Genomic DNA, 12,500 nt, shown 5'->3' with positions numbered 1-12,500 from the left:
GGAACTCAGAGCTCCTGAACACTTTCCAACATCACACTAATTGGCCTCTTGGAGGAGTGTGGGAATGGCTCCAAATCACCTGCCTTCTCATTCCCGACCGCCCACTGGCTCTAGGATACAGTCTGACTCCTCTACAACTCTACAACAGCTGAGATCCCGAACTGACTGCACAGAGAATGAGGGTTACAAATCTGCATTGTACCACTCGGTACGCAGCGCTGGGACACTCCTCACACCTCACACCCACTCAGCCAGAACGCTGCACAGGCGCCATGAGTGCTAGTTACTGTAACCCTGTCAGCTTCCCTGCTCCAAGCCTCTGGCTACATTCACCTCGGCATTCACTGAACATTGATGTCAAAAATTCACAACGCACAAAGGAAACCGCAAGCCGGTTATGACTGCTGATGGCGTTAAAACCCAGTCTGTACAGGCAAACAAAGGGCCTTTGTCTCATCGCTGTCCCCATGCACATACATTACTGATCTATATACATCCTGCTGAAACGCAAATCAGAACAAACCCATTCCCTGTATTTACTGCATCCACACAATTAAATTAATGGGCCGGGCTACAGGCAGGGGAGTGTGACATGCTAAGTTCCTTCTGCAGGGAGCCAGTACAGGCTTGATGGGCTGAATGGTCTTCTGTTCTATAACTATTCTATGAAGTAACATTCGCTCCACCCAAGTGCCAGGCAATGACCATCTCCAGTCTAACCATCTCCCCTTGACATTTAATGGCATTGTGATCACTGAATCCCCCACTATCAACACCCTGGGGGTTGCCATTGATCAGAAACTCACCTGGACTGGCCACAGAGATACTGAGGCTACCAGAGCAGGTCAGAGGCTAGGAATCCCGCGGCAAGTAACTCACCTCCTGACTCCCCAAAGTCTATCCACCATCTGCAAGGCACAAGTCAGGAGTGTGATGGAATACTCCCCACTTGCCTGGATGAGTGCAGCTCCAACAACACTCAAGAAGCTCGACACCAGCCAGGATGAAGCAGCCCCCTTGACTGGCACCCCATCTACCACCTCCAGCATCCACTCCCTCCCCCAGCACCGACACACAATAGCAGCCGTGTGTACCATTTACAAGATGCACTGGAGGAATTCACCAATGTTCCTTAGGCAGCACCTTCCAAACCCTAAACCAGCGCCATCTAGAAGGACAAGGGCAGGAGATACCTGGGAACACCACCACCTGCAAGTTCCCCTCCAAGCCACTCACCATCCTGACTTGGAAATATATCGGCCGTTCCTTCAGTCACTGGGTCAAAATCCTGGAACTCCCTCCCTAACAGCGCTGTGGGTGTACCCACACCACATTACCCAAGTTATGTGGGTTACCCAAGACAGGAATCGAACGCAGCTCCCTGGCGCTGTGAGGCAGCAGTGCGAACATGCTGAGGATTAATGATCTTGAAACATGTGAGTCTGGGGGTGGTTTTGACAGGCTTTGACCATGATACAGGAGCAGACGTAGGCCATTCAGCCCATTGAGTTGATGCTGTGAGAATGCCTCCCTTTGAGAAAATCTAGCACCCAGAGGGCACAGTTTCAGCCTCCGATTTAAGACAGAGATGAGGAAAAGTTTCTTTGCCCAGAGAGATGTGAATCTTTGGAATTCTCTTCGGGTCACTGAGTATCTACAAGGCTGAGTTTGACAGATTTTTTAACCATCAGGGAGTGAAGAGTTGGGATGGAGCGGGAGGGAAAGTGGAGTTGAAGCCAAGATCAGACCAGCCATGATCTTACTGAGCGGCTGAGCAAGATTGAGGGGCCTAATGGCCTCCTCCAGTCCAGCAGTGACAAGCGAGGCTTCAGGCTGGTCGTGATCACATTGGATGGCGCAGTGTCGGACTAAATGGCCCCCAACTGTTCTTAATAATGAGTAAGGGTGCGAGGCAGGAGAGAGAGAGAGAGAGACAGAGAGAGAGAGACAGAGCGGGGGGGGGGGGGGGGGGGGGGGCGGGAAGAAGGGATCTCACAAAATGGAGAAACACTAACTGGCTTTTTGCAATTGAGATTTCAAACTATTGTAAACATCAAGAGTCGGAGAGAGAGACAGACAGAGAGAGAGACAGAGAGACACACACAGAGACAAAGAGAGAGAGAGACACACACAGAGACAGAGAGACAGAGAGACACACACAGAGACAGAGAGAGAGACACAGAGACAGAGAGAGAGACACACACAGAGACAGAGAGAGACACGCAGACAGAGAGAGAGACACACACAGAGACAGAGAGAGAGAGACAGAGACAGAGAGAGAGACACACACAGAGACAGAGAGAGAGAGAGACACACACACAGAGACAGAGAGAGACACACAGAGACAGAGAGAGAGACACACAGAGACAGAGAGAGAGAGACACACACTCACAGAGTTGGAGAGAGAGAGAGACAAAGAAACAGATAGAGACACACACACACACAGAGTCAGAGAGAGAGAGACAGAGACAGATACACATGCACATAGACACAGAGAGAAAGAGACAGAGAGAGACAAAGAAACAGATAGAGACACACACACACCCACACAGACAGAGACACACACAGACACAGAGAGAGAGAGAGACAGAGACAGAGAGAGTCAGAGAAAGAGACAGAGAGGGACAGAGAAACAGAGAGAGAGACAGTGAGAGTGAGAGTGAGAGACGGTAACAGAGAGAGAAAAAGAGAGACACTGTGAGAATGAGATAGAAACAGAAAGAGGGAGAGAGTCAGAGAGAGAGACAGACAGAGACATACAGAGAGAGAGAGAGAGGGACAGAGAGAGAGTGAGACAGAGAGGTGACAGAGAGGGAGAGACAGAGGGGACATGCCTCCTGTACCGGTACACAATTCACACAGGCTGGATCACAGTCATGGGGGAAGGAGAGTGGGATCCCTCCATCATTGCACCTGCCAGCAACCAGTTAACAAGCGAAACCGGTAGAAAGCCAACAAGAGGTCACACACAGGTCACAGGCCTTCCCCGCCGCACCCCTTGGTCAGGAAATGACATCTGCTTCTGACAGACTTGGAAAGAGATGGTAAAAGAGTAGAAAATAGTTTAGCCATCTGTGGTTGGGAAGAGAAAACCATCTTCCCTCACAGCCCTCTGTTTTCCTTCTTGGAGGACCACCACAGGTGACTGCTGAGGTGGCTACCAATGAGGGATAGGCTGACATCTAAATTCAGCCCCAGCCCAACTGAGCTTCTGATCTCGGAACAGCTGCTGGGTTTAGCCGGGGGAAGACAGGTTGGGAAGGGAGGTTTATGCCCATGATCAAGTTGGAATTTAGGGAAAATCAGGAGGGAAAATATCCTCACTTCTGACCTGGTGATGGAAGGAAGATCATTGAGAAAGCAGCTGAAGATGGTAATGACCATGAAACTATCATCGATAAGACCCATCTGGTTCACTGATGGCCTTTAGGGAAGGAAATCTGCCGTCCTTACCCGGTCTGGCCTACATGTGACTCCAGAGCCACAGCAATGTGGTTGACTCTTAACTGCCTTCAGAAATGGCCAATGAATGCTGGGCCAGCCGGGAACGCCCACATCCCGTGAAAGAATAAGGAGAAAGCTGTCCCTCAATCAACATCACAAAAACAGATTATCTAGTTATTCTCACATTGCTATTTGTGGGATCTTGCTGTGCACAAACTGGTGCCGTGTTTTCTACATTACAACAATGACTACACTTCAAAAGTACTTCCTTCACTGTTCTCGTGCTCTGAGATATCCTAAAGTCATGGAAGATGCGATATAAATGCGAGTAATTACTTTCTGATAATCTAGCAGAGACTTCAGGGAACAAAGAACAAAGAAAATTACAGAACAGGAACAGGCCCTTTGGCCCTCCAAGCCTGCACCGACCATGCTGCCCGACTGAACTAAAACCCCCTACACTTCCGGGGACCGTATCCCTCTATTCCCATCTCATTCATGTACTTGTCAAGACGCCCCTTAAAAGTCACTATCGTGTCTGCTTCCACTACCTCTCCCAGCAGCGAGTTCCAGGCACCCACCACCCTCTGTGTAAAAAACTTATCTCGTATATCTCCTTTAAACCTTGCCCCTCGCACCTTAAACCTATGCGCCCCTAGGAAAAAGCTTCTGACTATCCACTCTGTCCATGCCCCTCATAATCTTGTAGATTTCTATCAGGTCGCCCCTCCATTGTTCCAGTCAGAACAAACCAAGTTTCTCCAACCTCTCCTCATAGCTGATGCCCTCCATACCAGGCAACATCCTGGTGAATCTTTTCTGTGCCCTCTCCAAAGCCTCTCTCCTCAGAATGGTGAGTGGAACTCACTGCTACCTGGTGGAGTTGTTGAGTCGAATAGAATCGATGCATTTAAAGGGCATCTAGATAAACACAGGAGGGAAAAAGGGATCGAATGGTCGCAGAGGGAGGCCATTAGGCCCATCGTATCCATGCTGACTCTCTGCAAGAGCAACTCACCTGGCCCCTCTGCCCCACCCTTTCCCCATCACCCTGCAGATGTTTTCCTCTGAAGGTCCCTGAAGGATATGTTGATGGCTTCAGGGGAAGCAGCAACATTCATATTCTTCTGATGCCCTTCACGTTTCAACAATTTCCAGTTCGCTGGCCCTAACTGCTATGGAGGTCCCATCAGTTCTGAGGAAGAATCACACTGGACTCGAAACATTAACTCTTGTCTCTCTCTCTCTCTCTCCACACAGATGCTGCCAGACCTGCTGAGTTTTTTCCAGCATTTTGCCCTTTTTCATTTTAAATGGACGAGTTTCGAGTAGAACATCAAAAACCCACAGGCACCAGCTTGAGTATCTGACAGAATACCGCGAATATTGTGTGTAGTTTTGGTCTCCTTTTCTGAGGAAGGATGTTCTTGCTCTCGAGGGAGTGCAGCGAAGGTTTACCAGGCTGATTCCGGGGATGGCGGGACTGATGTATGAGGAGAAATTGACTCGGTTAAGATTATTTTTGCCGGAGTTCAGATGAATGAGGGGGGATCTCATAGAGACTCATAAAATTCTAACAGGACTAGACAGGGAAGATGCAGGAAGGATGTTCCCGATGGTGGAGGAGTCCAGAACCAGGGGTCACAGTCTGAGGATTCAGGGTAGACCATTTAGGACGGAGGTGAGGAGACATTTCTTCACCCAAAGAATGATGAGCCCGCGGAATTCATTACCACGGGAAGCAGTTGATGCCAAAACATCGAATGTATTCAAGAGGCGGCTGGATTTAGCACTTGGGGGCGAATGGGATCAAAGGTAATGGGGAGAAAGCAAGGATTAGGCTATTGAGTTGGACGATCAGCCATGATTGTGATGAATGGCGGAGCAGGCTCGAAGGGCCGAATGGCCTCCTCCTGCTCCCATCTTCCATGTTTGCCTGACCTGCACCTGGACTGGTCCCGTTCTGGGCGTTTCTACGGAGCGTAAAGATTTTAAAATTGCACTCTATCGTCTCGGCAACTATCCGTAGACCAGGCAGGTCCTCCGGAGGATGTAACATACCAGCTTCAAAAGGGTCTAAAACCGAGGTTGAGCAACAGGAGATTTTTAGCAAGTGAGGGGGTGAAATGTAAGATGAAACAGACTGAACAATCCCGTTGTGGTAACGCGAGGCGGGGACCAGTCTGCACGCGCGCTGTGAGGTTATAGGCTCTGCAGTCCGGCAGGACATGGTTTGATTATCCAGTTAGATTCCTCAAGAGGGGAAGTCAAGCCGATAAGAGAATCCCCGCACCCTGTGCACCATGGCTTCAGCCGGGGCGGGGGAGGGGGGAGGTGGGGGGGAGCTCCTTACCTTAGGCTGGAATCCGGGTGCGTCTCCATGTGAGTCTCCAGTCCATACTTGCAGATGAACGTCTTGTAACACACAGGACAGTGGAGAACCTCTTCTGCTTTCTTCTCCTCCTCTTCATCAGAGGGGACCTCTCGGGTAACCTGGGTAAGAGGAGGGAAGAGGGGAGACTGAGTAAAAAAAAAAGGGAGGAAAATTAACAAATGTTGGGATTTTCGTTTAAGTGACCAGCTTTGCTGTTTTCCATCTTCTCAAAGTTTCAAGTTTATTTATTAGTGTCACAAGTAGGCTTACATTAACACTGCAATGAAGTTACTGTGAAAACCCCCTCGTCGCCACACTCCGGCGCCTGTTCGGGTAACACTGAGGGAGAATTTAGAATGACCAATCCACCAAACCAGCACGTCTTTCGGACTGAGAGAGGAAACCGGAGCACCCGGGAGGAAACCCACGCAGACACGGGGAGAATGTGCAAACTCCACGCAGATGGTGACCCAAGACGGGAATCGAACCCGGGTCCCTGGCGCTGTGAGGCAGCAGTGCCAACCACTGTGCCACCGAATTATTTCCCCCGGGCAATGTGTCGTACGGGGGATGGGGGAATCTCTAGGATAGAATCATAGAATCCCTACAGTGCTGAAGGAGACCATTCGGCCCATTGAGTCTGCACCATCTCTCTGACAGAGCATCCTGCAAAGACCCACCTCCACCCTACCCCCATGACTCCATTAATCCATCTAATTTATGTTAAGAGCCCTCTGGTAGGTGTCAGTGAGGTAGTTCTTCACTTGCAACCCACACCAGTGATGATTCAGAACCTATTCAGCTATGGAAGGCACATCATCAGGTACAACCAGGCTTACACCCCTCACCCACAGCTGCAATACCCAGGAGTTGGAATTCTGACTCCATTTTCTTCTCCTCCCCACCCTCGCCACCATCTCTGCGGCCCATCGGTAGCACAGTCAGTTATACTGCCACTGCCATCTTGTGCCAACTGAGTTCACATCCCACAACACCTGGCAGGGCTGGAAGTGGGGAGTCTAAAACCAGAGGGCTTAGGTTTAAGGTGAGAGGGGAGAGATACAAAAAGGTCCAGAGGGGCAATTTTTTCACACAGAGGATGGTGAGTGTCTGGAACGAGCTGCCAGAGGCAGTAGTAGAGGCGGGTACATAGAACATAGAGCAGTACAGCACAGAACAGGCCCTTCGGCCCACGATGTTGTGCCGAGCTTTATCTGAAACCAAGATCAAGCTATCCCACTCCCTATCATCCTGGTGTGCTCCATGTGCCTATCCAATAACCGCTTAAATGTTCCTAAAGTGTCTGACTCCACTATCACTGCAGGCAGTCCATTCCACACCCCAACCACTCTCTGCGTAAAGAACCTACCTCTGATATCCTTCCTATATCTCCCACCACGAACCCTATAGTTATGCCCCCTTGTAATAGCTCCATCCACCCGAGGAAATAGTCTTTGAACGTTCACTCTATCTATCCCCTTCATCATTTTATAAACCTCTATTAAGTCTCCCCTCAGCCTCCTCCGCTCCAGAGAGAACAGCCCTAGCTCCCTCAACCTTTCCTCATACGACCTACCCTCCAAACCAGGCAGCATCCTGGTAAATCTCCTCTGCACTCTTTCCACATCCTTCTTATAGTGAGGTGACCAGAACTGCACACAATATTCCAAGGGTACAATTTTGTCTTTTAAAAAGCATTTAGACAGTTACATGGGTAAGATCGGTATAGAGGTTTATGGGCCAGGGTGGAAGAGTCAATTACTCGGGGGCATATGTTTAAGGTGCGAGGGGCAAGGTTTAAAGGAGATGTACAAGGCAAGTTTTTTACACAGAGGGTGGTGGGTGCCTGGAACTCGCTGCTGGGGGAGGTAGTGGAAGCGGATACGATAGTGAGTTTTAAGGGGCACCTGGACAAATACATGAATAGAATGGGAATAGAGGGATATGGTCCCCGAAAGGGTAGGGGATTTTAGTTAAGTTGGGACAGCATGGTCGGTGCAGGCTTGGAGGGCCGAAGGGCCTGTTCCTGTGCTGTAATTTTCCTTGTTCTTTAAATGCGGGCATTTGGGACTAGCTTAGTGGTAAAAACTGGGCGGCATGGACAAGTTGGGCTGAAGGGCCTGTTTCCATGCTGTAAACCTCTGTCACTAAGTGGGACCCAAAAGACCAGTCCCCAATCCCCCCTCCCCAGCGGGACATTTCCCAAGGAAGTTTTCAATGAACTCAAACAGGTGATTGCCATAGGCTATGCCACGGATCGAGAGGGTATGGGCCGGTCCCCACGTGACTGTCCATACAGCAACTGCCATGGCAGATGGAGGTGAAGGACAAGAGGGGGGGGGGGGGGGGGGGGATTGGATAGTGAGTCACCTGCCTCCTCCCCCCACCCCCTCCCTCCTCCTCACCCCCACACAACGCCCTTGTACATCTCCCAACATTTGCAGAGATGCCTGGAGCGCTCGCAATCTCTGATATGAACGCATGCTCCATCGGAATGCTGGAACACTCATAGACTGCGCTGCCTTGGTTGTACAGTAGTTGGGTGTTTCATTGTATTCATGCGCTGTGTATCAATCGGGGATTCCGCTGTGCCCCTATATAAAAAATAATCAATTGAAATGTGAGAGTGAGCGGACTGGATAGAAATGATTTGGCTGAAGATAAGGTGTCGCCATCTACAACGGTTCTCGAAAACCCAAAGAGGCTGATGGAATGACAGCAACAGGAGCCATTTGATTGGATCTGGAGACACGTGCTTGTAACCTGTATCTCCACAAACAAAAGCTCATCGAGGATGTGAAGCCTCGGCCTGTCCTTTACCACTTGCCTATCTTAAATACAGCACCGGCTCCTTGTACTCGGGCCTTTCAGCCAGAAATATGAGCGGTGCAGAAACCAAGGAGGGTTTTTCTTCACCAACTTGCAAGCCAGGGGGTGCTCCTTGCACATTATTATGGGCCAATCAACAGCCCACGGGAAGTTGAGGAACGGATATGTGAGCATCTGAAAGGATGTGAGAAATAAGTGGGTTGTTTTTTGATTTGATTTATTGTTGTCACATGTATTAACATACAGTGAAAAGTATTGTTTCTTGCGAGCTATACAGACAAAGCATACCATTCATAGAGAAGGAAACGAGGGAGTGCAGAATGTAGTGTTACAATCATAGCTAGGGTGTAGAGAAAGATCAACTTAATGCAAGGTAAGTCCATTTAAAAGTCTGACAGCAGCAGGGAAGAAGCTGTTCTTGAGTCGGTTGGTACGTGACCTCAGACTTTTGTATCTTTTTCCCCGATGGAAGAAGGCGGAAGAGAGAATGTCCGAGGTGCGTGTGGTCCTTAATTATGCTGGCTGCTTTGCCGAGGCAGCGGGAAGTGTAGACAGAGTCAATGGATGGGAGGCCGGTGCGCGTGATGGATTGGGCTACATTCACGACCTTTTGTAGTTCCTTGCGGTCTTGGGCAGAGCAGGAGCCATACCAAGCTGTGATACAATCAGAAAGAATGCTTTCTATGATGCATCTGTAAAAGTGGGAGGCTTTAATTTTCCTCATATTGATTGGAAATCCCTTAGGGCTAAGGGTCTGGATGGTGAGGAATTTGTTAAGTGTGTCCAGGAAAGCTTTTTGGAACAATATGTGGATAGTCCGACTAGAGAGGGGGCTCTACTGGACCTAGTCCTAGGGAATGAGCCTGGCCAGGTCATCAAAGTTGCAGTGGGGGAACATGTGACGAACAGTGACCACAATTCCGTAAGCTTTCGGAACTGATGGAAAAGGACGAGTGTTGTCTTAGGGTTAAGGTGCTAAATTGGGAGAAGGCTAACTACAACCAGATTAGGCAGGATTTGGAGGCTGTTGTTTGGGAGAGGCTGTTTGAGGGTAAATCCACTTTTGGGATGTGCGAATCTTTTAGGGAGCAGTAGGAGTGCAGGACGGTCATGTGCCTGTGAAAAGGAAGGACAGGAAAGGCAGGATTCAGGAACTGTGGATGACCAGGGAAATTGCGAGTCCAGTCGAAAAGAAAAAGGATGCATACATGAGGTCTTGGCAACTAAAAACAGATGAAGCATTTGAAGAATACAGGGAAAGTAGAAAAGAGCTCAAACATGGAGTTGGGAGGGCAAGAAGGGGTCACAAAATGTCCTCGGCAGACAGGATTAAGGAGAATCCTAAGGCATTTTACACATATATTAGGAACAAGAGGGTGGCGTGAGAAAGAGTTGGTCCACTTAAGGACAAAGGAGGGAAATTATGTGTAGAACCAAAGGAAGTTGGTGAGATCCTTCATGAGCACTTTGCTTCAGTATTCATAAAGGAGAGGGACACGTCGATTGGTGAAGTCTTGGAGGGTGTGTAAACCCTTTAGAACAGCCATCATTATGAGGGAGGAAGTGTCAGGTGAATTAAAAAGCATTAAGGTCGACAAATTCCCAGGGCCAGATGGCATCTATCCCAGATTACTGAGGGAGACAAGAGATGAAATTGCTGGGCCTCTAACAGAAATCTTTGTTTCTTCGTTGGCCACTGGTGAGGTACCAGAGGATTGGAGGATGGCCAATGTTGTTCCGTTATTTAAGAAGGGTAGCAAGGATAACCCGGGTAATTATAGGCCAGTGAGCTTGCGTCAGTGATAGAGAAATTGTTGGAGAAGATCCTCAGGAATAGGATCTATACACATTTGGAACTGAATGGTCTTGTTAGCGATAGAAGCATGGTTTTGTATGTGGGAGGTCATGTCTCACTAATTTAATTGAGTTTTTTGAGGAGGTGACAAAAATGATTGACGAGGGAAGGGCTGTGGATGTCGTCTACATGGACTTTAGTAAAGCATTTGACAAAGTCCCTCATGGCAGGCTGGTGCAAAAGATTCAATCTCACGGGATCAGGGGTGAACTAGCTAAATGGATTCAGAACTGGCTTGGCCATAGAAGACCGAGCGTAGTGGAGGGAGGGTGTTTTTCTGAATGGAGGTCTGGAGCGAGTGGTGTTCCGCAGGGATCAGTGCTGGGACCTCTGCTGTTTGTAATATATATAAATGACTTGGAAGAAAACGTAGCTGGTCAGATTAGCAAGTTTGCGGGTGATACTAAGATTGGCGGAGTTGCGGATCGTGGTGAAGATTGTCAGAGAATACTGCAGGATATAGATAGACTGGAGAATTGGGCGGAGAAATGGCAGATGGAATTTAATCCAGATAAATGCGAAGTGATGCATTTTGGTAGATCTAATTCAGGTGGGAGCTATAAAATAAACGGCGGAACCATCAGGAGCAGAGACGCACGGAGAGATCTGGGAGTACAGGACCACAGATCCTTAAAAGTGGCAGCACAGGTGGAAAAGGTGGTGAAGAAAGCATGTGGCATGCTTGCCTTCATCGACTGGGGCATCGAGTGTAAAAGTTGGCAAATTATGTTACAGTTGTATAAAACGTTGGTTAGGCCACATTTGGAATACTGTGTCCAATTCTGGTCACCACACTACCCGAAGGAGGCTTTGGAGAGAGTGCAGAAAAGGTTTACCAGGATGTTGCCTGGTGTGGAGGGTATTAGCTATTAGGATTAGCTAAACTGGGATTGTTCTCCCTGGAAAGACGGAGGCTGAGGGGGCGACCTGATAGACGTTTATAAAATTATGAGGGGCATAGACAGGGTGAACAGTTGGAAGCTTTTTCCCAGGGCAGAAATGACAATCACGAGGGGGCACAAGTTCAAGATAAGGGGGGAAAGGTTCAGTGGAGATGTGCGGGGGAAGTTTTTTACATAAAGGTTGGGGGGGGCCTGGAATGCACTGCCAAGTGAGGTGGTTGAGGCAGTTGCGTTAGCCACATTTAAGATTTATCTTGATAGGCATATGAACAGATGGGGAATAGGATGATATAAGTGGTTGGTTTAGGTAGGACAACGTGATTGGCTCAGGTTTGGAGGGCTGAAGGGCTTGTTCCTGTGCTGTTCTTTGTCCTTTGTTCAATGGGGGAGTGACATCTAATGGCTTGCCATAAAACAATCAAGTGTTATCCGTACGTTAATCATTCGCAATCCAGCACCGCTCATTATTAAGCTTTCCTTTTTAGAATGGGAGCTGCACTGTGGGCAGACATTTCACCCCCACCCTCCCAATCTCATAACCGGGCAATACTCCCCATAGCTGCATCCTATCACTGGAGGCCGTCAGATAACTCAGTCCAATCCAATTCCCCTTCAGACAGCACAGCAGTAAATCAGGCCAAAGATACAGAGCGTCAACTTTGCACCCGTGTGAGTAATAAGGTCAACTTAGCCGCCAAATCACCTTCATCCCACATGCTGTCTTTATTCATGCCCATCCCTCGATTGCCAAACATTACAGAGTATAAGTGGAGAGACACGTGAGGTAAAAATATAGCTTCCTCATTCAGAACATTCCGGAACACAGCATTATCAGCCGTGCCTCACATCTCAGGCACAGGGTTCGAGATTGGAGGCCCATTCCCTTAAGCACAAAAATAAAGGCAGCCCCCACCCCACCTCTCTCCCCCCCCAACCCCACCTCTCTCCCCCCCCCACCCCCACCTCTCCCCCCCCACCCCGCCTCTCTCCCCCCCCACTCCACCTCTCTCCCTCACCACCCCGCCTCTCCCCCCCCATCCCCACCTCCCTCCCCCCCACCTCTTCCCCCCCCCCACTCCACCTCTCTCCCTCACCA

General features: G+C 49.2%; 1 protein-coding gene across 1 annotated transcript in view; it reads right to left on the bottom strand.

Annotated features, from left to right (window-relative positions):
- Positions 1-12,500, bottom strand: part of rreb1a (ras responsive element binding protein 1a) — a 57,539-nt gene that overhangs the window by 43,032 nt on the left and 2,007 nt on the right. Inside the window, exons 2-3 of the mRNA XM_078200737.1 lie at positions 9,709-9,763; positions 5,798-5,964 (exon numbers count right to left, since the gene is read on the bottom strand). Of these exons, the coding sequence (XP_078056863.1) occupies positions 5,798-5,964; positions 9,709-9,763 (222 nt within the window). The remainder of the gene's footprint in view (positions 1-5,797; positions 5,965-9,708; positions 9,764-12,500) is intronic.

This window comes from Mustelus asterias, chromosome 2 (genome assembly GCF_964213995.1).
Source record: "Mustelus asterias chromosome 2, sMusAst1.hap1.1, whole genome shotgun sequence".
NCBI classification, from domain to species: Eukaryota; Metazoa; Chordata; class Chondrichthyes; order Carcharhiniformes; family Triakidae; genus Mustelus; species Mustelus asterias.
This window is presented reverse-complemented; position numbering and strand designations above follow the sequence as displayed.